General features: G+C 53.7%; 9 protein-coding genes across 9 annotated transcripts; 6 read left to right on the top strand and 3 right to left on the bottom strand.

Annotated features, from left to right (window-relative positions):
- Positions 1 to 1,220: 1,220 nt before the first annotated feature.
- On the top strand, positions 1,221 to 3,020 carry DL89DRAFT_266875 (uncharacterized protein). Its single transcript, XM_040887278.1, has 3 exons — positions 1,221 to 1,553; positions 1,591 to 2,093; positions 2,152 to 3,020. The coding sequence occupies exons 1-3, from the start codon at positions 1,424 to 1,426 to the stop codon at positions 2,890 to 2,892; spliced, it is 1,374 nt and encodes a 457-aa protein (XP_040744290.1). The 5' UTR covers positions 1,221 to 1,423; the 3' UTR covers positions 2,893 to 3,020.
- An 811-nt stretch (positions 3,021 to 3,831) lies between these two features.
- Positions 3,832 to 5,484, top strand: DL89DRAFT_266873 (uncharacterized protein). Its single transcript, XM_040887277.1, has 2 exons — positions 3,832 to 5,022; positions 5,045 to 5,484. The coding sequence occupies exons 1-2, from the start codon at positions 3,964 to 3,966 to the stop codon at positions 5,465 to 5,467; spliced, it is 1,482 nt and encodes a 493-aa protein (XP_040744289.1). The 5' UTR covers positions 3,832 to 3,963; the 3' UTR covers positions 5,468 to 5,484.
- A 757-nt stretch (positions 5,485 to 6,241) lies between these two features.
- DL89DRAFT_322134 (glycoside hydrolase) lies at positions 6,242 to 7,879 on the top strand (the record flags this gene model as incomplete). The annotated part of the gene is made up of 6 exons (XM_040891325.1): positions 6,242 to 6,397; positions 6,442 to 6,507; positions 6,554 to 6,799; positions 6,843 to 6,956; positions 7,006 to 7,447; positions 7,483 to 7,879. The coding sequence occupies 6 exons, from the start codon at positions 6,242 to 6,244 to the stop codon at positions 7,797 to 7,799; spliced, it is 1,341 nt and encodes a 446-aa protein (XP_040744288.1). The 3' UTR covers positions 7,800 to 7,879.
- A 601-nt stretch (positions 7,880 to 8,480) lies between these two features.
- DL89DRAFT_266872 (uncharacterized protein) lies at positions 8,481 to 10,315 on the bottom strand. Its single transcript, XM_040887276.1, has one exon. The coding sequence runs from the start codon at positions 10,288 to 10,290 to the stop codon at positions 8,503 to 8,505; it is 1,788 nt and encodes a 595-aa protein (XP_040744287.1). The 5' UTR covers positions 10,291 to 10,315; the 3' UTR covers positions 8,481 to 8,502.
- A 409-nt stretch (positions 10,316 to 10,724) lies between these two features.
- On the top strand, positions 10,725 to 12,207 carry DL89DRAFT_292332 (uncharacterized protein; the record flags this gene model as incomplete). The annotated part of the gene is made up of 9 exons (XM_040890293.1): positions 10,725 to 10,846; positions 10,884 to 11,025; positions 11,063 to 11,221; positions 11,259 to 11,483; positions 11,533 to 11,645; positions 11,711 to 11,783; positions 11,843 to 11,983; positions 12,093 to 12,137; positions 12,169 to 12,207. 9 exons carry the CDS (start codon positions 10,725 to 10,727, stop codon positions 12,205 to 12,207), a joined length of 1,059 nt encoding a protein of 352 aa, XP_040744286.1.
- Positions 12,208 to 12,288: 81 nt separating this feature from the next.
- On the bottom strand, positions 12,289 to 14,438 carry DL89DRAFT_266871 (ras GEF). Its single transcript, XM_040887275.1, is given in 3 exon segments — positions 12,289 to 12,390; positions 12,484 to 13,299; positions 13,319 to 14,438. The coding sequence occupies 3 exon segments, from the start codon at positions 14,378 to 14,380 to the stop codon at positions 12,298 to 12,300; spliced, it is 1,971 nt and encodes a 656-aa protein (XP_040744285.1). The 5' UTR covers positions 14,381 to 14,438; the 3' UTR covers positions 12,289 to 12,297.
- Positions 14,439 to 18,238: 3,800 nt separating this feature from the next.
- Positions 18,239 to 18,846, top strand: DL89DRAFT_266868 (uncharacterized protein). The gene is made up of 2 exons (XM_040887274.1): positions 18,239 to 18,430; positions 18,605 to 18,846. Exons 1-2 carry the CDS (start codon positions 18,409 to 18,411, stop codon positions 18,826 to 18,828), a joined length of 246 nt encoding a protein of 81 aa, XP_040744284.1. The 5' UTR covers positions 18,239 to 18,408; the 3' UTR covers positions 18,829 to 18,846.
- Positions 18,847 to 19,396: 550 nt separating this feature from the next.
- Positions 19,397 to 20,720, top strand: DL89DRAFT_278028 (acyl-CoA dehydrogenase NM domain-like protein; the record flags this gene model as incomplete). The annotated part of the gene is made up of 2 exons (XM_040889489.1): positions 19,397 to 19,573; positions 19,596 to 20,720. 2 exons carry the CDS (start codon positions 19,397 to 19,399, stop codon positions 20,652 to 20,654), a joined length of 1,236 nt encoding a protein of 411 aa, XP_040744283.1. The 3' UTR covers positions 20,655 to 20,720.
- Positions 20,721 to 24,112: 3,392 nt separating this feature from the next.
- DL89DRAFT_266867 (chitinase) lies at positions 24,113 to 25,882 on the bottom strand. Its single transcript, XM_040887273.1, has one exon. It carries the CDS (start codon positions 25,853 to 25,855, stop codon positions 24,590 to 24,592), a length of 1,266 nt encoding a protein of 421 aa, XP_040744282.1. The 5' UTR covers positions 25,856 to 25,882; the 3' UTR covers positions 24,113 to 24,589.
- Between the last annotated feature and the right edge of the window lie 572 nt (positions 25,883 to 26,454).

Below are 26,454 nucleotides of genomic sequence, written 5' to 3'. Positions count from 1 at the left end.
CGAAATAAGGATATGCATTCTGCATGGCAGCCTGCAAGAACAAGGCTGGGACCTTTTGCCCGACTACGGGGTCATATGATTGCAGTGCCGGAAAAGTGGGGCATAGGATGGCCAGTGTTGCATGTGCTCCAAAGCCGTATCAAACCGGATTTTGAAAAATATGCCGAATGTGGATGACCATGGGGCTGCCGTACAGGAAATTTTTTGTGACACAGGTACAGGAGGGTTGACTTGCCGGGCTGTTGCCCACTCCTCAAAGGAGCAGGCTCCGTGTCACAGATGCCGGTGAACTGATGCACCCGGTACAAGATTCGTTCCTGAAAGACAGTTGTGCGTTGGCTGAAAATTGGGCCAGCCAGGATTTAGCCAGATCCATAGTTCCCAGTAGATCTTCCATATTTCTGGCATGCAATAGCAAGGTTAAAAAGGGGGAATTAGCAGCATACACAGCCATATGCCTTTTCTGCAAAGCTCAGACAGCCACCCGCCTGATGACCAGGCACTTTAGTCTGCTGCTGGGCCATGTCTCTGTATTGTAGGATGTCGGCTGATGTCGTTTTCGGTACAAGCAAGGCACAATGAAGAGATATCTGGCTGGAACATGGCAATAAATATATATGAAAGCGAACACTCTACACAAACTCCAGTAAACAACATACAGCTACTCAGTATGTGTCAAATCGTATATCCCTGGAGCATGAACGAGCCGATCTACCAAGCGGTGATTTGGTCCGCGGCAAGTAAACAAACATACAGCTGCTCTATGTATGTAACGAGGTGGAATGTTCCTTTTGTCGCAATTGGTAATTGCCATGCTTGTGAATACTGAACCGTGGCAATAAAGCGGCAGTCACCGAGACCCGGGAGGTGTAGATGCACGGACGCAGACTATCCCGAATGTAAAAGGTGAAGCGCTGGCTCGAACGGTATGCGGATACTGCATTGGCATGCGGTCCAATATGCAGAGCAAATATTTGTTCATCTCTTCTCTACTAGACGCTTCCCTTGCAAAGAGCCGGCTAAGTGTTCTAGAAGATGGATGGCAGGTAGTAATACATGGTATACCTTTGCTCATGATGTACGGAAACTGCTGTGAAGAAAGCTACTAGGGCAGTGGCCGAGATGGGGGACAGATGGGAACACGCTCACATCAGCTGGTTGTCTCATATAAAATGCCAGCTGTTTGGCCACTCTCCCGGCTTGTCGTCATCTGAACCAGTGTTCCTCACAACTCAGTTAATAGTCAGCAGCGTCTTCTCTCCATTGGATTACCCCTTCCTCTGTTACTTTGGCCGCTTGTAGCTTTATACCACTACTCCTTCTTTGAGCAAACCCGCAGGTCGAGTCTTGCTCCTCAAACTACTCCTCTCTAATCTACCACCAGCAACAATGCGCTTCAGCACTATATTTACCCTTGCCACCTATGGCCCTCGGCTTTGCCGGTGAGGTCATTGCCAAGCCCAGCCTCGTCATCGGCTACTACCCGTCATGGAAGCGCCAGTACATGTCGGCCATTGACTTCACCAAGTACACCCACATCAACCTGTCCTTTGGTATTCCCACGTCCTCCTGGAACATTCACGTTTGAAGGTGATTGGTTTACTCCGCAAGTTGTTACGGAGATGCACGGCAAGGGCGTCAAGGTTCTGATGTCTGTCGGTGGTTGGACCGGCTCCAACCTGTTCTCCAACATCCTTAAGAACCCAACCACACGTACTACGCTGCTCAACAGCATGACCGACTACGTCAAGAACATGAACCTTGATGGTATCGACATTGACTGGGAGTATCCGGGCCGAATGGGCAACAACTGTAACGTTATAGATGCCGCCAACGACACCCCCAACTTCCTCAAGTTCGTGCAGGACCTGCGTGCCCAGTTCGATTCGACTTTTGGCACTCGCCAGAAGCTGATCACTATGGCTGTGCGCGTTGAACCCTTCGACGTGAACGGTGCTCCATCTGCTGACGTGTCTGCGTTCGCCAAGGTTGTCGATTTTGCTAACCTGATGCAGTACGACATTAACGGTGGATGGAACCCGCAGACTGGCCCTAATGCTCCGTTCAACTACGAGAATGGTAAGGGGATGCAGGTTTCGTTTGTCTCGGCAATCGATGCCTGGACCAAGGCTGGCTGGCCGGCGAAACCAGCTCACAGCTGGAATTGGCTTCTATGGTCGCTCGACCACAGCTACTGTTGACATGACCCTTGACCCGAACAACCAATACCAGAACCAGTCATCGGTTGTTCCTCTTGGCGATTCGGAGGATGCTCCCTGGTATGATGCCTGCGCAGGGGCAACTGCCAATTCGGGAACCTGGCAGTGGAAGCACCTGCGTGACCAGGGCCTTTTGTCGGCACCGACTACTGCGAATGCGCCGTGGGTTCGCAAGTTTGACCCTATTTCGCAGACACCGTGGCTGTTCAACCCGAACACCAAGATCTTTATCTCGTACGATGATCCCCAGAGCATCAAGGTCAAGGTAGACTATGCCGCTGCCAAGGGTCTTGCAGGAGCCATGGTTTGGTCTGCCAACATGGACTACAACGGCGAGTTGATGAATGCTATTCAGGCCTGGCCCGGAAACGGTGGTGGCTCAACTACCACTACCACCCCTGCCCCTCCGGTCACGTCAACGACTAACACGGCTACTTCCTCTGCTCCTGGAACCACCACTGACCCGGCTCCCACGTCGACCACTGGTGGAGGCGGACCAGTTGCTGGTGGCCCCTGCTCATCGCAGGGTGCCTACCAGTGCGCAGACACTACTGGCAAGAATTCGGCATACTTCATTTGCAACAGCGGCACCTGGGTCCAGCAGGCATGCGGCTCCGGAACCGCCTGCTTCCAGTCTGGTGCGAACATCGTCTGCAACTGGCCAACTGCTTAAACCCCTCGTATACTTTGACAAGATGCAATATCCTAGTAGCTAGTATATTGTAATCCAGGAAGCGTGACCCTCAAGCACTGTTGCCAGTAATTAGGAGTAGGTTTGGGGTAGTTAAAGTGGCAGGTTAAAAACACGAAAACTGACCCATGGAACACAATATAAATGTATTGTGACAAGGCAGCTATACGCGCACGTTGAGAGAGGACCCAAGAAAATGCTGATGGTGACTCAAGCGGTGAATCGGAGGAATTCACAGCCTGTGACGGATTGCCTTCATACATGTGAAGCAGCAGAAGGAATTGCTTGATATGACCGGTCCTTTGCTATCAAGAGGTTAGCATTTTCGGCGCCATTAGTCCAACCTGCCCGACAGTGAGACCGAAAATGACAGCAAATATTATTTCCAGTTTTCATTGAGGATTGGAAGGTTTATTTGGGATTGTCCTGGTGCCAACATCGAATCTTGGCGTTTTGGACATGGCGGTCATTCGCGCATAATTTTACAGCTCGGCACTCCATTTGCTTGGCCCGCTTTTAATTCCGTGGCACCAAGGTTGTAAACAGGCATGTGATGGCTTTGCTGCTTATTCAGATGGAAGGCACGATTACTAGTACTCGATAGAATGCATAGAATGCTGCAAGGCCTGCAAATCATATTTGCGCCTGCTCCGTCTACACACAGGCAGCGTGCCATATCGCTTGGCCTGCCTCATTGATGCGTGCCTGGTTGTTGTCTTTGCGCTAGCCTCCCTTGCTGCAATACACAGTGGAATCATCAGCAACAATGCACGGCGAGCACCTGGGGGAAATGCAATCTCGAATCCACGTCTCCACTATATTGCTCTCATTTGGAGGCATAGAAGCTATGGCTAGGTTTTGTATAAAAGCTGCTGTTTCCCCACAGCAACCAAGCTTTAGATATCCACAGCCTCAACCATTCTTTTGTTTCTCCTCCTCACCAAAGTCTTTTGCTCTTGCTAGTCAGGCGTACCTATTTATACTGTCTTTATCGTCAGATTTAATTACCGTGCTATTCTAATGCGTTTCAACACCGTCTTCACTCTTGCTACGATGGCTCTTGGCTTCGCCGGCGAAGTCATTGCTAAGCCTAGCGTCGTCATTGGTTACTATCCCTCGTGGAAGAACCAGTACATGTCTACTGTTGACTTTACCAAGTACACCCACATCAACCTGTCCTTCGGTATCCCGTCTTCCTCTGGAACCTTCTCTTTCGATGGTGACTGGTTTGAGCCTGCATTGGTCAGCAGCATGCATGCCAAGGGTGTAAAAGTCCTGATGTCTGTTGGTGGTTGGACTGGTTCCAACTACTTCTCTACTATCCTCAAGGACTCTTCAGCCCGCAGCACTCTTATTACCAGCATGGTGAACTATGTCAAGAGCATGAACCTGGACGGTATCGATATTGACTGGGAGTACCCGGGGCGCCTTGGTGACAACTGCAATGTTGTCGATGCTGCCAACGACACCCCCAACTACCTCAAGTTCCTGCAGGATCTGCGTGCCCAGTTCGATTCGACTTTTGGCACTCGCCAGAAGCTGATTACGCTTGCTATTCGCGTCCAGCCCTTTGACATTAACGGCGCGCCGACAGCAGATGTCTCTGCATTCGCCAAGGTTGTCGACTACGGCAACTTGATGCAGTATGATATTAACGGTGGCTGGAACAATGTCACGGGCCCTAATGCTCCATTCAACTATGAGAATGGTAAGGGGATGCAGGTCTCGTTTGTCTCGGCGATCGATGCCTGGACCAAGGCTGGCTGGCCGGCGAACCAGCTCACAGCTGGAATTGGCTTCTATGGTCGCTCGACCACAGCTACTGTTGACATGACCAAGGATCCGCAGAATCAGTATCAGGCACAGGCGTCAGTTGTCCCCCTCGGCGATTCGGAGGATGCTCCCTGGTACGATACCTGCGCAGGGGCGACTGCCAACTCAGGAACCTGGCAGTGGAAGCACCTGCGTGATCAGAACGTACTTTCATCGCCGACCACTGCAAACTCACCATGGATTCGTCAGTGGGATCCTGTCTCGCAGACGCCATGGGTGTTCAACCCGAACACCAAGATCTTTATCTCGTACGATGATCCCCAGAGCATCAAGGTCAAGGTTGATTATGCCTTCTTCCAAGGGTCTTGCAGGAGCCATGATCTGGTCCGTCAACATGGACTACAACAATGAGCTGATGAATGCTGTCCAGGCCTGGTCCGGAAATGGCGGCGGTTCGACTACAACTACCACTGCTGCCCCTCCGGTCACCTCAACGACCAGCGCCGCCACTTCTTCGGCTCCTGGAACTACCTCCGTGCCTGCCACCACCTCGGTTCCGGCTACAACATCGGCACCTGCCACTACGTCGACCGTTGGTGGAGGTGGACCGGTTGCTGGCGGCCCCTGCTCATCGCAGGGTGCCTACCAGTGTGCTGATACTACCGGCAAGAACCCGGCGTACTTTGTCTGCAACAACAACACCTGGCTCCAGCAGGCATGCGGCTCTGGAACTGCCTGCTTCCAGTCTGGTTCGACGATTATCTGCAACTGGCCCTCGGCCTAAGCGTTTCCACTATGCGCCATCTTGCTTCTTTCGCGTTACTCATCGTCAGAACCCTGCGGAAGCCTCAAAGGAAATAAATATGGAATGTTCGTTTGTCGACCTTGTGTATGCTTATATCTGCTCACTGAAACCCACATCTTGGTGAGGAGTGCCCCAAAGCCACACTCCTTGCCAGTGACATTATGTGATCGGCGTGCGGTTCACAAGAACCAGCAGCTGTCCACATGATGCACGTATTTTTTGATAGCGTCTTCCCAAGGTCAGCAAGATTTTCCAAATGCCTGGAATCCAAACAGGTTTGTGGAATAATTATGAAGCATAACCTGAGCCATTCCCGCCCATTGCAAACCACCCGCTTGTGGTTTATTCCGGCAGCGCGCAACCTCGTGAACATTGTCTTGTGTTCTAGAGCCGGATCCTTTGATTTTGCTGGCTCTCACCTCCTTGCCATGATAGGGCCAACTTCATCTATTTGTTCTTATGAAGAAGAGATTGACTATTCGAGGCATAGGTATGCACTGCTCCTTCAAAATGTCCGCTGAAATTTGCCGAGCATTGGATAGCGGTTCGCTAAGGCGGTCCTAATTGCGGTGCTTGTTCCATGGACACCAGCAAGTGTCTGCGCACTGGCTTTCATATAAAAGGGATCGGTTTTCGCGCTGAATCCTGCCATCCACCAGCTCACACCAGCAACCACCTCTTATATTTACCACATCTTCCCTGGCGGAAATACACGAATAATTTTTTACTCCACCTAATTTACCACCAGCAACCATGCGCTACAACACCGTCTTCACTCTTGCTACGATGGCTCTTGGCTTCGCCGGCGAGGTCATTGCCAAGCCAAACGTCGTCATCGGCTACTACCCCTCGTGGAAGAAACAATACATGCCGGCTGTTGACTTTACCAAGTACACCCACATCAACCTTGTCCTTTTGGTATCCCCACGTCCTCCGGCACTTTCACGTACGAGGGCGATTGGTTTGAGCCCCAGGTGGTCACTGAGATGCACGGCAAGGGCGTCAAGGTTCTGATGTCTGTCGGTGGTTGGACTGGTTCCAACCTTTTCTCGACCTATCCTCAAGAACCCGACCACCCGCAGCACTCTGCTTACCAGCATGGTGAACCATGTCCGGGACTTCAACCTCGATGGTATCGACATTGACTGGGAGTACCCAGGACGTCTGGGCAACAACTGTAACGTTGTTGATGCCGCCAACGACACCCCCAACTTCCTCAAGTTCCTGCAGGATCTGCGTGCCCAGTTCGATTCGACTTTTGGCACTCGTAAGAAGCTTATCAACCTGGCTGTGCGCGTCGAGCCCTTCGACGTGAACGGCTCCCCGGCCACTGACGTGTCTGCGTTTCGCCAAGGTTGTCGACTATGCTAACCTGATGCAGTATGACGTTAACGGTGGATGGAACCCGCAGACTGGCCCTAATGCTCCGTTCAACTACGAGAAGGGCAAGGGCATGCAGGTCTCGTTTGTCTCGGCGATCGATGCCTGGACCAATGGCTGGCTGGCCGGCTGCTCAGCTCACTGCGGGCCTCGGGTTCTATGGTCGCTCGACCACAGCTACTGTTGACATGACCAAGGATCCGAACAACCAGTACCAGAACCAGTCATCGGTTGTCCCTATTGGTGACTCTGAGGATGGAGCGTGGTGGGATTCGTGCGCTGGAAGCGGTGGATACTCTGGCAACTGGCAGTGGAAGCACCTGCGTGACCAGGGCATTCTTACCTCGCCGACTACTGCTGCGGCCCCGTGGGTTCGCAAGTTCGATCCTATCTCGCAGACACCGTGGCTGTTCAACCCGAACACCAAGATCTTTATCTCGTACGATGATCCCCAGAGTCTGAAGGTCAAGGTCGACTATGCTGCCGCCAAGGGTCTTGGTGGCGCTATGGTCTGGTCCGTCAACATGGACTACAACAACGAGCTGATGAATGTCATTCAGGCCTGGCCCGGAAACGGTGGTGGCTCAACTACCACTACCACCCCTGGTCCCCAGACCACCTCAACAGCCAGCGCCAGTACTTCCTCGGCCCTGGAACTAGCTCTGTGCCTATCACCACCTCAGCTCAAGTCACTACCTCAGCTTCTGCTACTACCTCTGCTCCTGCCACTACGTCGACCACTGGTGGAAGTGGACCGGTTGCTGGTGGCCCCTGCTCATCGCCGGGCGCGTACCAGTGCGCAACCACCACCGGCAAGAACCCGGCATACTTCATTTGCAACAACGGCGCCTGGCTCCAGCAGGCATGCGGCTCCGGAACCGCCTGCTTCCAGTCTGGTGCGAACATCGTCTGCAACTGGCCGAGTGCTTAAACCCCTCTTATACTTTAGCTACCCTAAACCTACTCCCAATTACTGGCAGCAGTGTTTGAGGGTTACAATTCCTGGATTACAATATACTACCTGTTAGAATATTGCATGTTGTCAAAGTGGCACGTTAAGAATACGAAAACTGCGACCCATGGCTCACAATCTTTTACCTATACTAGAGATACTCTGCTCGCGATGCGAGCTCGGCTGCTAGTCAGCCATGGGTTGACAGTCTTCAAATGCACCGGTTCGCCGTGATGCTCTTATCGAACGTGTTAACCTATGCTGACTAGCAGCCGAGCTCGCATCGCGAGCAGAGTATTTCTAGTACACATGTTGAGAGAGGATACAAGAAAATGCTGGCAGTGACGTATCCAGTGGACTGGAGGAATTCGCAGCAGAGGACCGGTCATATCAAGCAACTCCTGCTGCTGCTTCATACGTATGGAGGCAATCCGCTACAGGCTATCAAGACGTTAACATTTTCGGCGCCATTAGTCCGTGCCAGCCTCTTCTGCTACTCGACCAGCAGGCAGGTGGTTATTTGCAAGAGGGCGGGAGAGGAAGGCGGCAACGCAAGACCGCAATGGTTGAAAATAGCATACATCCCCCACTTCGGCAGACATTAAGCCTCTTTGTTCCTGGGCTGGCTTGCTTCGATTAGCAAAGGCTTTGGGGTTCAAGGGGACAACAAAAAGTGATATATTCAAACAGTTCGGGGATGGTAAAACACCAGGTGTCGGTAGGTATCTAGGTGGTCGTGTATGGCCAGCATCATGACCTTTTTGCGGATATTCTCCAGGTACTCGACGAGACTGAATACTTTGGGGTCCAATACTTCCAGCGACGAGATCTTGAGCACCAAGAGGGTTATAGCCAACGCCGATTCGTAGAGCATGGGCCGGCAGTCCTGGAACTGAATTGATATGCGTAACAAGCTGGTGCAGCCGAGCCGGGATGCAGGCTGTTTGGCAACCTCAACGGCCCGCATCAGCAGCTCCTTTTCAGTCATCTTCCAGTCGTCATCGATGATTAGGCTGTGCAGGTCTAGAAACTCAAGCCTCGGCAGGCAGTTGAGTAGCGACTGGGTGACACTGATGTTCATGGCCGACCCGATCTGCAGCTTCCTCAAGCCTGTGCACGTAGAGGTGCCTGGGAAGGCAACGACCTTGGCCGACATCTGGTACAGTTTCAGGTATTGCAGCTGCGGGCCGATAGAGAAGACCCTGGACCACAGCCGTTTGACATGCGGGAATTCACGAAGTCGATCTCCAGCGTCGTATATCATCTCTAGACGCTGCAAGCTGGTGTAGCGGTGCAGGTTGAGCGACTTGAATGTGTTCAGAGAGCCATTGAGGCGCAGGTCCTGGATCTGAGCGCTCGGGAAGTCGTCCAGAAATTCGCCGACTTTGTGATCTGTGTATACCAGCACCCAGAGTCTGCGCAGCACCGGGAAGGTTGGCCGTTTCCGGCTGGGTTTAAGCTCCGTGTAGGCCGGGTCAACCTCCATCGCGCGCTGGCGGTTCCGTCTGGCAGCATCGAGCTCGAATCCCATCTCCTCAGTTTCGATGATCGCTTCACGCGGACGGTAGAACGACACGACAAACGACTCAAGCGATGTAAACTCCAGCTCCTGGCTGTTGCGATCATTTGTGTAAAAGTGGTCCCAGATGTAGGTAAGCGGAAGCATCTGCAGATGCAGGACTTTCAAGGATGGAGCAAACATCCGCGGCAGCATCAGCGCCTCAACTGTGAATCTACGTGTGATATCCAGGTGTGTTATCTGTGGCGGCAGGTCGCGTACTCCAAACACAGGGTTGTTTCCATTACATGTGCGGAAGCGGGTAAGCTGGTTGATTGTCAGCTTCAGAAACGCGCTCATCGTGTGCAGCAGGTCTAGACGTCCGCCTTGTGTATCTATCGAGTCCAGCACCTTCACTGCTGGGAGGTTGGTTGCCAAGTACTCGCCTAGCTTAGAAAGCGAGTCTTCGGTGACCCATTCGGACGGCTCGTACTCCTCCTGCATGTCCTGGCCCTGGTACACCCTCAGTGTGTCGATATTGTTCCACTTGAACATGTGGAAGTTCATCTGCTTCAGCGCGTCAATGATCTCCAGCGGCATCATGTAGTCGTAGTGGGAGACGATAATTAGTTCTGTAATCGCATCCATACGACACTCGACAGCGATCTGCTTGATGTTTGTCTTCCAAGGGGGTTCGGTGCTCTCTCTTTCATCTTCTGGGGGTGGTGGCGGCGGTACCCCTTCCTCTGCTTCTTCGTCTTTGTATGGTGTCTCGCGGGTATACTGGAAAACAAGTGTTCTATGGTAGTATGGCAATGCCGCTTTGCGCATTGACTTGCAGACGGACGCTAGCCTGCCAAAGTCGTCCACCCGCTCCACCACCTTGCGATTCCTCTTTGTGTTTTCATACTCGTAGTGAAAGCGAATAATCAAGTCTACCACCCGCGCGGGGAGCTGCTGGAACGTGGTCATTTGAAGGAACGATTAGCGCAAAGAGAGGAACTGAAGAGTGGTGGAAGGCGTGGCCCCTAACTTCCGCCGGCTTCTTCGAGTCTGCAGTTCAAGCGTGGGACGAGAATCTAAATCTGGTACTTGATCGGGAAATCAAGGCCGGATACGTATGTACCGTAGCCTGAAATGAACGGACACTATGTAACCGTCAACTGTCAGCCTACAGACAGCGTGTGGAGATGACGGCAGTTGCCAGGTCTGATTGTCAGCTAGTGTTGCTAGAATCTGCTGTGGGTATGGGCAATTTACACAGCGCCATCAAAGCACTCGTGTGTCTGTAGCCCATATTCTATCCCCATCTCCTCACGCAGCCTTGGGGCTTGGGACTGTGTTTGATGGTTGGCCATGGCATACACTCAGCTTAACCCTTGTCATTGCACAGCACCAATATAGTTATGTCAGACAGCGTGTACCTTAGTCCGGCTAAGCTGCTGCTGCTAGTGGCGATCGAGCAGTATTCGCTGCACTACGACTGGGGACCGACAACGCTGAGCGATATTGCAGATATACTTGTCACGTATCTATGCGAGCCAGAGCGGCAGGTCGACCTTGAGCAACTCGGCAGAGATATGGCGGACAATATCTGTTCCATCGGAGTCGCAGCAACAACCGCAGTCGCTGCAGTCGATCCTGCACTACCGAGTCAGCGAACTGACAGAGCTAGAGCAGTTCACTCAGTTTTTCGATAGTCTGCGCGTATTAGTTGTTTATGCTGAGACGCAAGAGGCGAAAGATCGACGAGGCCATTCTACTGGACTCGGAGAGCATCTTTGGCATCTTTGTGCGGCGGTGTGTGCTGGCATTTGAGCAGCTGGAGTTTCACCAGACTGGCAAGTTTCATAATGCCTGCATTGCGGCAACAACAGCTCCCAAATTGAAAACTAGCAAACCTGTCACAGCATGAGCTGCAGGATCTGGTCGACCACCAGATCCGCTTGCTTGAAAACGAAACAGGTGCAGCAGTGCCGACGGATATGGCATCGAAGATCCATGACTTAATAGATGCACTGCCTGGCTATGCGCACGCACACTACCTCGACTATCTTAGGCTGGCACGCACAGGCGAATACGAACAATCGGAGGCCAGCTTGCGGCGATTCTTCGACTCCAGCGCTATGGCGCAGAACAAATACGGGTTTTCAGTATGCGCTCCTGTACTTGGCTGTGCTGCGCACACGCTTAGGGCTAGTGGCTGAAGCACAGCAGGCGCTCGACGAGGCACTGCATACTGCACGCGATCTCCAGGACCACACATGCCGTGTTTATGTGACTATCTGGCAGGCACGTCTTCAGTATGTGAAATACAAGCATGGCCAGTCAGAGCCAGCCACTGTTCGTGCTTCGTTGGAAGGGGTTGATTGCATCGGCGACAAACATGCAGCTACGAGGAGATGCGTGTTGCTGCCCATCTGAACCTAGTTGAACTGCTCGTTGACATGGGCGACATCGAGGGAGTATTCCAGGAGCTAACTCTATCATGGGCACTCATAGCTGAGAAACAGCATTGACTGAGATGCGTGTGTCATGGTTCTTGCTAGCGGCCCGTGCTTGGACACTGGCGCAAAACCCAACCATCGCACTCATGTATCTGTCGCTGGCCGAACGGGACCGGCATATGATGACAGAGGCGCAGATGTCCGGGTGTCAACAGTTGGTCAGCCAGCTGCATTCGTCAAGTGGCGGAAAACAACCATGCCTGTGCAAATGAGTTCGCAGCTTGTCGAGGCACAGCGCCTGATTGATCGCTGGTCGGGTCCAACGAGGCCGCAGACAAGCTGCTTGAGATCATTGGCGGCTCAGGATCTGGAGTCCAGGCAGCACGCTTCAGAGATGATCAAGGAACTAGACGACGGGCTGTTGGAGCAGCAGCAGGAGTAGCTCCACAGCGCCTTACTGTCCGAAAACTCATGGATCAATAGCATTCCGCTCGTTAAGACGAAGAAAATATTTACAGTACATGAGAGGCTACTAGACAACTGCTGTCTCTTTGGCCTTGAGCCTCTGAGATCCAGGCAACAAGCGGGTCAGCCGCATGGCCCCTGAACTGGTAGATAGCCGTGACTGGTTGGATCTGGGTAAGCAGCAGCCACACGCGGCTCGCGCTCAAGGCTCATCTCGTAGATTTTGTCGTCGTCGTATCCTTCGCGCTCGCACTTGTCCCACTGTTCGATCAGGTACTGCTGCAGACCCGGGATTGGCCAGCGTGAAGTTGCCGCTGTACTCGACCTGGAACTTGGCAATCTCCTTGACAATAATAGACACGCGATACGCCTTGTCAAAGTTGATCAGGATATGTGGGTCGCTGATGTCAACCTGCTCCGAGTTCGTGCACGGCTGCGACTGGCGATTGATGTCTTTTATGGTCAGCGTCGAATCTGTCGATGAGCGGCGGCGGTACGTCGGGTTGCCGTCTTCGAGAAATGTCAGATCGGTCAAGTACAAGCCCATGAACGGCAGCAGCGGTGGTTGTGAGCGGCGCAAAAGAGCCCTGTAGTTGGCGTAGTTTCGGTCAGGGTCGGTTGCCTCGTGCAGCCGCTTGCTCAGCACGTCGTACTTTTTGGGCAGGAGCGCCCACGTACTCTTCAGTCGCATCACTGCAGCACAGAATATGGCAGCCTTGATTGCCATGACCGCGTCGTAGTTCTTCAGCGCCAGGCACTGTGTTCCAAGCTGGATAAAGTATTTGAGTGCCCGGCACCGCCGGTCTGCGGTAACCTCGGACAGGATCACAGCCGAGACCCAGCGCGAAATCTGCGTCGACCACTTTGTCATCTGCCGCACATTGACGGCTAGCGACGTTTCACCATGGCTAAACTCTTTGTTAACCAGCTCCATTGGCTGGATCTGGCAGAAGCACGAGCTCTCGATTATTGTCAGCTGGCATGCTACATCCATCGGCGATACCTGCAGAATATGTGTTGAGCGATATGCTTCCACAGACAGATCCACGCCAACTGTAGCCATTAGAAGCTCAGAGATGTCCGGGAACCGGCGTCGGATCGCGTATATGATCTGGCCGCTTGTCGGCTAGTATCCCTTCACTCAGCCTGGTGCCAATTGATTGCAGCGACGATGTCTGATAAGCTTCTATCTCGCTGGTGCCTACTGCTTTCTCGCCATGGCCTTTATGGCGTCGGCCGTGGTGGTGGTGGTGTGCAAACAAATTTGCCAGCAGTCTTCTGTGGTTGTGGCGATTCGTCTCAGCAGCTGATAGCAGTTCGTACTTTGGGTCATCATGGCTCTTGCTCTCAGTCGCAAGTGCCGGTAGCTGATGCGAGGGAGTCTGCGAGATGGTCAAATCGTTAATCGGCGCTGGCGCAAGCAGCGACTCTATCCCTGGCGAACCACTACGATGCAGCTCGCGGATGCGACGGAGAAGCTTCAGACACTCGCGCTGCGATAACCCGTGCTTCGAGGTTTTGCACTCATTTGCCAGGAACCGCGACAGAATCGGCAAGCACGGCGGGTCGTGCTCAGCACACCAGGCATTGTCAAGCCAGTGTCTGATTGCCTGAATCACTTTGTGCTGGATTGGCCGCAATCTGCGCTCCCGCCAGGCCCGCAGCTCTGATCCAGTCTTTGACACTGGGGGCGGCAGGTTCGCTCGCATAACCAGTGCCTCGGCCAGCTCTCGAGATGTTGCAAACAGCCGAAATCCGATAAAGAACACGCGCATAAAGTCCATGTTGTCTTCAGGCAGTGTAAGGTAGATTATCAGGGCTCGCCACGTCACATACGTCACTTGGCCAGCATCGTTGAAAATCAGGTCCTTGGGATTGTAGGCTTCGCCAAACTGGTTCGTGGGCAGCTGTTTGGAGTTGTCGTGGTGCGGTGCTGATGATGCCGGTTGGTCGTGCGGCGATATGGACTTTGCATCAAACAGTTTGGTGATCTTAAAGTCGCGCCGACCACGCTTGACACTCGCCTGAGGCGGCAGCTGCGGTAGATGCTCGGCTGTGTTGATCGACGGTGGCCGTGTTGATGGAATGGATGCTGGATCATGGTGATCCATTCGGTCAGCCATATTCCCGTGGTTGAAGTAGAAGGCCATGGTAGTTTGATGACTACTGTGTGCGTAGAAATAGAATATTTTTCAATAAGGAAAGAAGAAAATGCACATTTCGGAACACGCTCAGTGCTTGTGGACACTAAACAAAGGCGCTCTGTGTTTCCGCTGGTTTTCCTAGCTTGTTAGCTGATAGTGGTGACGGCGCGGGCTTTGGTGTAAAGGTGAAGACAGAAATGGCTTTACCTGCAGGAGCGACCCAATTCCGCATATTCTAAGCGCTGTAACGGGGCACTGCAAAGCAGATGGAGGTGGATTGTAGTATCGAGCCTAGAGGACTGCCAGGCATACGCGTTTTACTACGACTGGAGAGGCGGCAGGCACTGCTCGGGCAAGAGACAGAATGGAGCTGGCTGTCAAGATGCCGAGCATTGGCACAAGTGGAAAAAAGCCGACTGCAGTGTCAACAAAGCTGTATCACACAGCGACTCGGCGAATCCAGTACTCCTGGTAAGAATAGCGGCTGCAATCAGGCGCAGGACTAAGGTGGTACAAAATGCCGATGTCACACGACACAGTATAGGTTTAAAATGCGTGCAGTGGGATGTATATGCCCGATGCCACCTGGGATGAAACAGCGAGTATAGCCAGCAGACTGCTGACAAGCTAGGCTAAACACAGAGAAATTCCTTGATGGGCAAGGATAGGCAAGAGATCCAGAGGCCATGCACACCATGGCACCCGCAAGGCAAGCGTGCCGTTCTAGACCAAAAGTCTTAAGAGTTGTCATCATATCTCGACCAGGAAAGCTGAGACGCATTTGGCTGGCCGGAGCCAAGCCAAGTCGAGGGCTGAGGTCATGTCATGCTAGCCCTGGTCGATTCGTTTGGTGGTGAGAACTGGGGCTTGACGACACGACACTTGCACCAGAAAAGCCTAACCGCATTTCTACAGACTGCGTGCCTTTATAATTGCTTCCCAGAAGAGGCAATATCACTGCTAACTATTAGGTGTGGGGTTGTCAAGTGCTACCCAGGGCTAATAAACACAGCATGCAGCATGTTTTAAAGCCGCCTCCATCTGACACAGGTGCGCAAGCCGCCGGCGAGTTCAGCACAATCAGCGGCGGGCCGAGACCGTGCCATTATGCCACAGCTCCAGCGAGCAGCGCGCACGTGCGACTGGCCGCTCGCTGTCCGGCGACCAATGTGTCCCAGAATGGATAAAGGAAAAAGAGTCGCAGCTGTGAAATGGTGCTTGCTGGAAGTTGTTTTCTAGGCAGTAGCAGCAGTTTCTCCCAGAGTGGCATGCGACCGACCTTTTTAGACCAATCGCTGGCGTGCTGCTGTCTCGCTTTGCTGTTGCTGACGCCACCAGCACCCACTGTGAATGCAATTCTCTTGACTCCAGCACGAATATAAAGAGCAGCAGTGGGGTGCGTGCACCGAAACCCCTCTTACCTGCCCGCTGAATAATTTTCTTCTTTCTACAACACGCAAATCCACTGCCACCAAGCGAAAAAATGCTCATCCAGACCCTCCTTCGCTCCGCTGCTTTAAGTAGTAAAGCCCCCAAGATCTCCTTTGCCCGTGCCGCCGCTATGGCCGCCTACACGACCAGCAACCACACGCCGCGTGTCGCGGCATCGACAAGTAGTACGATCAGTGTGCACGAGCACTCGACGGGCGACGACGGGCTGCACGAGTTTGCCTTCAACGAGGACATCCTCATGGACCGACATTACGAGAAGGCCATGGCAAGCCACGCCGCAAGAGCCGCGACCTACGGCGAGGTCCGCGTCATGCCTGCGGCTGCGCACTATCACAACGTCAGCGAGATGCACGGCGAGTGAGGTCGCTGTAACATATGTACAATTTTCACAAGCACCCATGACCCATGGTGGTCACTTGAAAAAATAAACGAGTCTGCTCTACAAGTGGGCTGTAGAACGCCTCTTCCCCGAGTCAACGTGCCCTACTATTGCGGCGTGCCTGTTTCCTTCCATGGAAACTTCGCCGAGGGACGGTTGCATTTGGCCCTATGGATTATGAAGTGGTCTTACTGCCACCCCGCCATGTGTGCGACCCGCAGGATCGCACTGTGGGCCGCGCTTAGGCCACCTGAGGATGGTAGAAGATTCCTGGTGCAAATCATTGCTTGGTCAGTCCGCAATTACGAGCGATGGATAGCCAAAACAGAGGGAGGATGCCTGGAGGTAGAAGAGAACGGGTGGTTTGGCCAGTATAAATCGTTCGGCACTGGTGTGGGCTCCTTCGCCCTATTTTCCCGGAAAATCGCACATTTCTTCCTTCTCCACATACCCCCTCACCACTAACCATGTCTCCTGCAAGTCTCCTGCCTGAGGTTATACTCCAGGAAATATTCACTCGATACATCGCCGCTGCATCGCCGCGTGATGGCGGACAGACGCTGGTGGCAGTTAGCAGACAGTGGCGCATTGTCGCCATCTCACTCATGTATCGCAGCATCACAGTAAAGTACAAGCGGTACCGCATTGGTGCCGACACACACATCGACCTCAGCCCGCCGTCAGCCATCACCAGGGCTGTGTCTCTGTGCGTTTCAGACCTCACACATACTCTCACAATCCACTGCCATGGGCTAAGCGACCGCGAGATCCAGCAAAAGCTCATGGGCGATGGCTTTGGTGCCGCGCAGTGGCCACGGCTCACTGCAGTCACAATGCATGGCTTGCCCACCGGAGCAGCCACTGTTTGGCGATCTCAGAGCCTTTTTCTTGCAATATGCTCCCAGCCTTGTGGCCCTGCAAGTCGCTGCTACCGTATCCCAGCCCTCTGATGTCAGCACTCTGCGGTCACTGGACCCAACCAGCGCCTTGCTGAGTGTCAACGTGCAGCAGATAGGTGCGGATATCCCACAGGACCTGGCGAGTCGTCTAACGCGCCTGACACTGGACAATATTGACGTCATGTCTGCATGGTCTCGGATTCCCACCGAGTTTCCCCACGTCATCTCGCTGACTCTGTCGTTTGCGAACAGAACCTCCAGCGCACGGACAATGAGCTTGGCACACTGCGACTGCGCGCATAGCACGCATGCGTTGGAGCAGCCAAGAACGCGGTTCTGCGAGCACTTTGCAGGCTTGGCCTTTCCCAGCCTGCGGAGTCTGACGGTTGAGCACTATCCATGCCCAATCGCCAATATTCTGCGCAGCGTGCCAGGCCGCACAAATAGCCTGCCTGAACGTGTCTGGCACTGTGCATTCGCTCGAGTCCCTGGACGTGCAGCTGTTCCCGAGCCTGGCTGACTGCAGCATAGATGTCTGTGTCGACCAGGCAGGCCCAGCTCGTGTGAGCCTCTTCGAGGAGCCGGACGAGAGCGACCAGATGGGTAGTGCAGCGCACATTATCGGCGCCGCACTGAGCGCTCATTCGCTACTGCGCAATATGCATCTGGCCATCCCAAGAACAGCCGCATACGTGCCGCTCAAGGTCAGCCATGTGGGCAGCAAATGTTTGCAGTCACTGACATTGTCATTTGCCGCAAAGTTTGCTTCATTGGTGCTAATCCTGCAATCATCGCCATCCCTGCGCCGACTCTCGGTTGATGTTGTCGCCTGGGTCGTTTGCTCCGACGCACTGCTCAAGCGCCCTTGAGGAGCTCGAAGTATGCGATACTGCAGAGATGGGCATTAGGGAGTATGCTGCTCTCGCTTCACTCGCTGCATGTGTGCCATCGCTGATCAGGCTCACAGTCGATGACGAGCCATCGTGCCGGCGTTTGGGATCACGTGGCTATATCCGGCGTTGATATTATCGCCGGATCACCGCGATGAGATGATCACCCAATCTGCTCACTATCTCGGCGCTCCAGGTGCAAATGCAAGTGCAGGCAGTGGTGGTCTATGCCCAAAGCCGGTCGAGCCGTTCTGCATTTGTGGCGATTCATTGCACTGCTTCCTCAAATTGTATTTATTCCTTCTTACCCCTGCTCTCTTTGTGCACAGTTTGTTCTTGCAATTCAAATTCATAGCCTTTCCACGCTTTGTCGAGGAGCGACGTTCAATTGCAGCTTGTGAAATCAGAAAAACAATGGTCGAGTTTAAGGAGCCCGGTAAGGAACTAGCACGCATTGGTCCTGGCAAGAAGGGCCAGAACTGGGAAATTGAATCGCAGTGAGCCTGTCAGTGCGGTTGTTGGCAGCCTGAGCCAAAGAACCCACATTTCTGGAGAGAGCCTAAAGCCCACGCCTCACCACAGCTAACCACATATGCTATCTCCGCTGTAGAGATGAAGGCGACCGCGCAGGAGATGAGCGAGGCACGCCTGCCGCTGCGCTACCGTGACTACTGCGCGCACTTGCTGATCCCGCTCAACAAGTGCCGTCACAAAACAGCGTACCTGCCGTGGAAGTGCGAGGAGGAGAGGCACGCCTACGAGAAGTGCGAGTACGAGGACTTTATGCGCCGCTCAAAGATGCTGGCCCAGATCAAGCAGGAGAACAAGCAATAAGGCAGCTTCTTAGAATATCTACACCCACCCACAGCCGTCTCTTACATATATTCTTTCCTTCGCACCTCTGCACATGAGCACATGCCACGTCTTGATTATCGGGACGCTGATTTAATTGGCCGTGACGGCTGGGGAATCACAGTGCCGCCCTGTGACCACTACAGCGATCTCCGCTCCGGAAAGCAATGAGGCCCCTTGCACGTGAAGCAGTGTGCGTGGATAGGAGGGAGCTGCGACCGAAGGTACGAATGCATATATTGCTGGTCCCTGCAAGATAAGGCCGAGGCAGTGCAGTAGCAAGTGGGTTCACACGGCCCCCGCCGGAAGAACCTGGTCCCGAAGTCCAAGAGATTAGGCTGTAGTGTCTGGCGAGCACCCCTTGCCAAAACATTCCCCGCGCCCAGAACGGGACAGTGCGTAAAAAGTGTGGGAAACTTTCCGTATAAATGCAGCGTCATGGACATCACTCCTCCGTTCATGGGAACGGTCACCACTGCCTCTCTCTTCTCTACTACACCCTGCTCTCTCGCTCTCTTTCCACACAAAACATCAGAACTATTTATCAAGAATGCTTCGCTCGATCATCTCCACCGCTGCGCGCCGCCAGTTTGCTGCCTCGGCACCCAAGACTCTTCGCGCTGCTGCATTCAGCACCACTTCGGCTGCCCGCGACCAGCCATCGCTGCACACGCTCAGCGAGGACGAGCAGATGATGAAGGACACGGTCGCCCGGTTCGCTCGCGAGGTCGTTGCGCCCAAGGTCTCAGGAGATGGACGAGAGCGAGCAGATGGATCCGGCTGTCATCAAGGGCCTGTTTGAGACCGGCCTCATGGGTGTCGAGACCCCTGCCGAGCTGGGCGGCGCCGAGGCCTCGTTCCTGTCCGCCATTCTGGTCATCGAGGAACTGGCCAAGATCGATCCGTCGGTCAGTGTGCTGTGCGACGTCCACAACACGCTGGTCAACACGGTGTTCCGCACGTTCGCCAGCGACCACCTGAAGACCAAGTACTTGCCCCAGCTCGCCGAGGAGAAGCTTGGCTGCTTCTGCCTCTCGGAGGCCGGGTCCGGCTCGGATGCCTTTGCGCTGCAGACACGTGCCGAGCTCAAGGGCGACCACTACGTGCTGAATGGCTCCAAGATGTGGATCACAAACTCGGGCGAGGCCGATGTCTTTTTGGTGTTTGCGACAGTCGATCCCTCGTTGGGCTACAAGGGAATCACATGCTTTGTCGTCGACCGCGACATGGGCGTGAAGATCGCAAAGAAGGAGAAGAAGCTGGGCATCCGCTCGTCCTCCACCTGCCAGCTGGCGTTCGACGATGTCGTAGTGCCCAAGGAAAACGTGCTTGGCGAGGTCGGAAAGGGATACAAGATTGCCATCGAGATTCTCAACGAGGGCCGTATCGGTATTGCTGCCCAGATGGTTGGTCTTGCCCAGGGTGCGTTCGATCACGCCATGCCGTACCTGTTCCAGCGCAAGCAGTTCAACTCGTTCATTGGCGACTTCCAAGCCATGCAGCACCAGTACGCCCAGATCGCTGTTGACATTGAGGCTGCCCGTCTTCTCACCTACAACGCTGCGCGCTTGAAGGAGGAGGGCAAGCCCTTCGTCAAGGAGGCCGCCATGGCCAAGCTGTATGCCTCGCAAGTCGCTGAGCGTGCCTCGTCGAAGGCTGTCGAGTGGCTGGGCGGTGTGGGCTTCACCCGCGAGTTCCCCGTCGAGAAGTTCTACCGCGACTGCAAGATCGGTGCTATTTACGAGGGCACCAGCAACATTCAGCTGCAGACCATCGCCAAGTTCCTGCGCAAGGAGTACAGCGAGTAAGCCGACTAGGCTGCATGTTAGATATCTTACGACAAAAGGGCTTTTAAATATAAGATACCTTTAACCAAGATAACTTGTACCGTTATCATGTTGACTTGATCTTTAGTCTTGGGCTACATCTGGCGAAAGCGGGATATATACTAGCGGCAGCGGTAGCATTGTGGTGCTTTAGCATGCGCTTTATGCGATTGCGAAGCTGCACCCCATTTGCAGCTGTATTTTCTGCTGAGACTATGTACGAGTATTTGTAAGGTGCGCGCCCATTCTATGACCTCTTTCTATATCATAGTGCCACAAAGCTCACACAGCAGACGCGCAATAGTTCCGAATTTTGATAGCTTTATGAGCACTCATAACCGGTTATATCTGGGTCGCAGTGGACTCGGTCTGCATGTGGGCTGATCCGAGAGACAGTACCAACACTGGTGGCCCTTTAAACCGTGCAAGCTGACTCCCCCAGTCCTTATACGCGACCCAGTCCATGGGGTTACACAATCTGCTTGGAACGTGTGGGATCGGGTCGCAGATCTAACGTCAAAGGCATTTAACATGCATGGCAGTAGACAATTCCGTGCTTACACTACTGCCCATGCATCTATGCGGTGTGTCCTAGCACCGTTTTATGCCAACACGATGACAGCGCGAAGGTTACCAGAGCAACAGCCCACTAAGTCAAACAAGCAGCACCAGAGGCGCTGGAAGGCCCATCCAGGTGTCGGGGCCAGTCCCAAGGTGTACCCGCTTCACCGCAAGCTGCGCCTTGATTCATTCATGAGCCAGGCCCGTGCAGACCACAGGCTTGCCGCGAAACTCCAGGAGCAAGTTCGGTCCAGACCCAGTGCTGATCATGGGCAATTGGAGTGCGCCGATGGCCCGACACCATGCGCCGATCCGTGGCAAGGGATGGCGCGACAAGTTCAAGCACCATGGGTTTGGAGTTTATCTGATCGACGAATTCCGGACATCATCGGCGTGCCTTGATCTGCTGCGAAAAGTCGCTGCAGACATTCCGACATGTTCCCAACCTGCGGCCCTACCAGAGATGGAAGAGCCCAGTTGCGAGGTGCCATGACCTTCTCCGCTGTACAAGCAGGCTATGTAAAGGAGCCATTGGCACAATACAGGCAGGTCTATTCGCCTCGGCTCTTGAATCGCGATCTCGTAGCAGTTCTAAATTTCAGACTCATTTTCCAGTCACTCTGTGATTCAGGCGGTGTTTCTGAATAGTTCCTCCATTCTATGGTCATTACTTCCAGCAGCGGTGAACCAGCGCTGAAACGCCCACGCTGAGCAGGCCATAAAGACAGGGGATGTTCAGGACCATCGTCATAATTGCACTAACAATCATCCGGTACGTTCAAATGACCAGCTTGTCGTGGTACTCTTATTGACGAGTCAAACCATGCTGACTAGTAGCCAAGCTCACATCAAGAGTAAAGTAATTCTAGTATATATAAAGAGTTTTGATCGTAATCGTTTCTAGACTACAGCCTGCACCTCCGTCACAACAACGGTCTTCTGGCTATGGGCCGCCTCGGCAGTGACAATCACGGTCTCGTATACCTGGTCAACGATCTGCTGGTACACAGGCGCGGCCGTCTCAGTAACAACCACCACGTTGTTCTGCTGGTTGTATGCCGGGCTAGCTGTGACAGTGACAGCGACAACAACAGTCGATCCAGCGACATGGTTGTTGTTAACGTTGTCATTGTTGTCTGTAGCTTCGTTATCCAGGGTCGACGGTACAGGAACAGCCTGAGTCTGGCTCTGGCTGGTAAAAGTGGGCTGGATAGGTTCCGGTGCAGATGAGGTAGCAGAGTAGATCGGCTCGACATAAGACGATGATGATAGTGATGACGATGATGATACTGACGATGACGACAAAGCAGTATTCTCCTCAACAGCAGTTGATGGGGTCCACCACTGAGTGGTTGGCTCCACAACAGGACCAGAAGTGGTGGTGGTAGCCTCACCAACGTAGGAAGAAGTGGAGTCTTGGACAACAGGGGCCGAAGAGGTACCTACAGCAGTCTCAGATTCGGCCAGAGACACTGACGAAGTTGTTGGGATCCACCACTCAGTAGAGCCAGCAGCAGGGGCGGATGAAGTAGGGACGTCCGATGAAGAAACCTGAGCCCACGAAGTAGTACCCTGGGCCAAGGACGACGACGGCAACGACGACGACAACGACGATGGTGACGGCAAGACAGATGAAGCAGCCGGCGATGATGAAATGTGATTTGATCCACTGTTGCTTCCTGAGCTGCCCGGGCTAATCGCTGCATCAACCAGCTCATTGTTGTAGTCCATGTTGATGGTCCACACCATGACGCCGCCGAGTCCACGCTCCTCCGCATATGCCGCCTTGATCTTGATGCTCTTCACGTCATCGTACGACAGGAAAACGTTGGTGTTCTTGTTGAACAGCCACGGTGTCTTGCTCACGTCGTCCCACTGCCTGACCCACTCCCCGGTGGCAGTCTCGGGATCAGACAAAACCCCCTGCGCGCGCAGGTTCTTCCACTGCCACGTGCCCGAGTACGAGCCTTCCCAGGCCGCGTCCTCCTTGTCGCCTGGCGGCAGCTGGCTGGTCTGCGACTGGTACTGGTTGTTCGGATCCAGGGTCATGTCGACCGTGGTCTTTGTCGCGCGGCCGTAGAACGCAAGTCCGGCGTTCAGCTTGTTCGCCGGCCAGCCGGCGCCCGTCCACGCATCAATGGCCGAGACATATGAGACCTGCGCACCTTTGCCCGTCTCAAAGTTGAACGGGGCGTTGGGGCCGGTCTTAACCATCCATGCGCCATTGATATCGTATTGCATTAGATTGGCAAAATCGACCACGGCAGCAAACGCAGACACATCGGACAGCGGGCTGCCATTGACATCGAAGGGCTGCACGCGCACAGCCAGGGTAATCAACTTGTTGCCGCTGCCAAACTCGGAGTCAAACAGCTTGCGCAGGTCCTGCAGGAAGGTGAGGAAGTTTGGCGTGTCGTTGGCTTCGTCGATGATGTTGCCACCAGCACCCTCACGACCCGGATACTCGTAGTCAATGTCGATTCCGTCCAAGTTATGCTCCTTGAGATAGGAGACAATCGATTTGAGCATGGTAGAGCGCGCTCCAGAGTCCTTGAGGATGTTTGACAAGAGACCCGAGCCAGACCAGCCGCCGAGTGACATCAGAACCTTGGGACCTGCAGAGTGGATATCAGAGACCACCTGGTCCAGGAACCAGTCGCCCTCAAACGAAAATGTGCCGTCGGATGCCGGGATCGCAAACGCCATGTTGATGTGTGTGTATTTTGAGAAGTCAACGGACGACATGTACTGGCGCTTCCATGACGGATAGTACCCAACCACCGTCTTACCCAGCGCAGTTTGCAGCACAAGTTGGATAAGCAAGAGGAAGAAGACAAACCGCATCGCAAATACTCTATAAAGGTAGGTGGTTCAAGTGTAGGAAGTGCTGGTTGATAGGGAAGACGTACAGAAAAATAACGGAAAACTGCAAATAGCGAACTGCTGAGCTTGCTAACGGGCCTTGGTTGAGGAGACCGAATATGCTGGGCTCTTTATAGTCCCAGAGCGCGCATACTTGGGCGCCAATGCGTCAGCCGGCATTAGCACCGTATATACTACTATACACACATGTTCCTGAGATGCAAAAGGCTATTTCCCAGCGTAAACCCTCGATAGTACCACCGCTGTCACACGTGAGGTGATCGGCGCTTAAGCTAGGGCTCTCCCCAAATCGGCCTTCACACTCAGCTGTCGCCCGATTTGGGCTCGGTAGCCGAAAAAAGTTGGAAATGTAACCATAGCTCAATTTGGGGTATTTAAAACACAGCTGAGAGGGGTTAAATGGATAGCTAGAGGGGCTGTCGGGATGACGACCCGCATGCACGACCAGTCGCACAGCGGGTTGAGCAGACACTCTATGCACCGCTGGTAGCCATAGCTGCAGGCGCGGATGAAACAGCCAGCGGCACAGCATCGCGTCTGGTGGCACCACTTCCAAACGAGCGGACCGCACTCATCAGCTCGCCGCCGGGAGTGTCCATGTTGACGGACCACACCATCGCGCCAGCCAATCCCTTGGACGACGCATACTTCATCTTGATTGCGATGCTCTCCGGGTCATCATACGAGATAAACTGCTTGGTCGACGGGTTGAACAGCCAGGGCGTCTGCGAGGTGGAATCCCACTGGCGCACCCACGGAGACGCAGCAGTATTGGCCGATGTCAGGACGCCCTGGTCACGCAGGTGCTTCCACTGCCAGGTTCCAGAGTTGGCAGTGGACCCAGCACAGACATCGTACCATGAGGCGTCCTCTGAGTCACCGAGAGGGACAACCGACTCCTGCGGCTGGTACTGGTTCTGGGGATCCTTGGACATGTCCTCCTTGGCAATAGTGGAGCGTCCATAGAAGCCGACACCCGCAACCAGCTTGTTTGCCGGCCACCCAGCCTTGGTCCAGTCCTCAATAGCAGACACAAACGAGACCTGCATGCCCTTGCCCTGCTCGAAATTGAACGGCGCATTGGGCCCGGTCTCTGGGTTCCAGCCGCCGTTGATGTCGTACTGCATCAGATTGCCGTAGTCAACGACCTTGGCAAACTCAGAGACATCCGAGGACGGAGAGCCGTTCACATCGAAGGGTTGGACGCGAAGCGCAAGTGTTATCAGCTTCTTGCCGGCGCCAAAGGCGGAGTCCAACTCGGAACGAAGCGACTGAAGGAACTTGAGGTAGTTTGGGGTGTCACTCGCGGGATCGAAAACGTTACAGTTGTCACCAAGGCGCCCTGGGTACTCCCAGTCAATGTCAATACCGTCGAGGTTGTTTGTCTTGACATAGTCAACGAAGCTCTTGACCATGTTCGCGCTGGTTGATGGGTCCTTCACAATGTTTGAGAAGTGGTTTGATCCGGTCCATCCGCCGACCGACATCAACACCTTGACGCCCTTGCCGTGCAAGTCGCTGACAACCTGCGGCAGGAACCAGTCGCCATCAAAAGCAAAGGTTCCAGAGGAAGACGGGATACCGAACGCCATGTAGATGTGCGTGTACTTGCTTAGATCGATAGATGCCGTTTGCGCTTTCTTCCACGATGGGTAGTACCCGCCTACCACCATGCTAAGGGCAGATCCGGAAAGTGCAAGTGCCACAGTGGCAGCAGAGAAGATGGTCTTGAACTTCATTTCGCAAAGAGAGTGAGATATTAAGAAGAGAGTAGTTTACAATAGTAATGTCAACGGGAGCGAGCTGGAAGGGAGTTTGCTTGAGAAGGGAGAATCAGGATGAGGAGTATGTAAGAGCAGGCTCCAGGGTGCCCTAGCATGTACCTTTTATGGCCAAGACCGCGCCCTATTTTGCAGCATGACCATCAGCTTCCACCTAGCATTTCTCGACACCTCAGAAACAAAAGCCGCCGTGAGCTAGTTCCATGTGATGGCAAACAGCTGCGCAATGCACCGCAAATGCCAATGTGCGAGCATCCGAGATTACCTGGGAGCGGGCTCTTTCGGAGCATGGCGCATCACCCCCTTTTCCATTGCGGCAAACATTCAAGTAGAATAAGGCTCGCATCCAAGCATTACATAGCCCAGCAGGTGCATGTTCCTCGAGCTGGTTCATGTGGTCTGGTGGCGCCTTCTTTCGCTAGAACAAACAATGGCAAGTGGGAAATAAACGGCTGGACCATGTGAAGTGAATTTAGATGCGTGATCCGCCATTTTAATACTTGGTATGCATCGCGCTCCTGCACTTTGTATATTAAAACGCTCAATTCCACGCGCCG

This window comes from Linderina pennispora (assembly GCF_002104995.1).
Source record: "Linderina pennispora strain ATCC 12442 chromosome Unknown DL89scaffold_5, whole genome shotgun sequence".
In the NCBI taxonomy this organism is placed as follows: Eukaryota; Fungi; Kickxellomycota; class Kickxellomycetes; order Kickxellales; family Kickxellaceae; genus Linderina; species Linderina pennispora.
This window is presented reverse-complemented; position numbering and strand designations above follow the sequence as displayed.

What these genes read in the sequence shown, in the direction of transcription:
- DL89DRAFT_266875 (XM_040887278.1), top strand. Translation starts at nt 1,424, where the DNA reads ATGGCCCTCGGCTTTGCCGGTGAGGTCATTGCCAAGCCCAGCCTCGTC. An exon ending in CCACATCAACCTGTCCTTTG is followed by an intron (nt 1,554 to 1,590) that starts GTATTCCCACGT and finishes TCACGTTTGAAG; the next exon opens with GTGATTGGTTTACTCCGCAA. An exon ending in AGAATGGTAAGGGGATGCAG is followed by an intron (nt 2,094 to 2,151) that starts GTTTCGTTTGTC and finishes CGGCGAAACCAG; the next exon opens with CTCACAGCTGGAATTGGCTT.
- DL89DRAFT_266867 (XM_040887273.1), bottom strand. Translation starts at nt 25,855, where the DNA reads ATGAAGTTCAAGACCATCTTCTCTGCTGCCACTGTGGCACTTGCACTT.
- DL89DRAFT_266873 (XM_040887277.1), top strand. Translation starts at nt 3,964, where the DNA reads ATGGCTCTTGGCTTCGCCGGCGAAGTCATTGCTAAGCCTAGCGTCGTC.
- DL89DRAFT_266872 (XM_040887276.1), bottom strand. Translation starts at nt 10,290, where the DNA reads ATGACCACGTTCCAGCAGCTCCCCGCGCGGGTGGTAGACTTGATTATT.
- DL89DRAFT_266868 (XM_040887274.1), top strand. Translation starts at nt 18,409, where the DNA reads ATGGTCGAGTTTAAGGAGCCCG. An exon ending in GGTCGAGTTTAAGGAGCCCG is followed by an intron (nt 18,431 to 18,604) that starts GTAAGGAACTAG and finishes TCTCCGCTGTAG; the next exon opens with AGATGAAGGCGACCGCGCAG.
- DL89DRAFT_266871 (XM_040887275.1), bottom strand. Translation starts at nt 14,380, where the DNA reads ATGGCCTTCTACTTCAACCACGGGAATATGGCTGACCGAATGGATCAC. An exon ending in CTGATCGAACAGTGGGACAA is followed by an intron (nt 12,391 to 12,483) that starts GTGCGAGCGCGA and finishes AGATCCAACCAG; the next exon opens with TCACGGCTATCTACCAGTTC.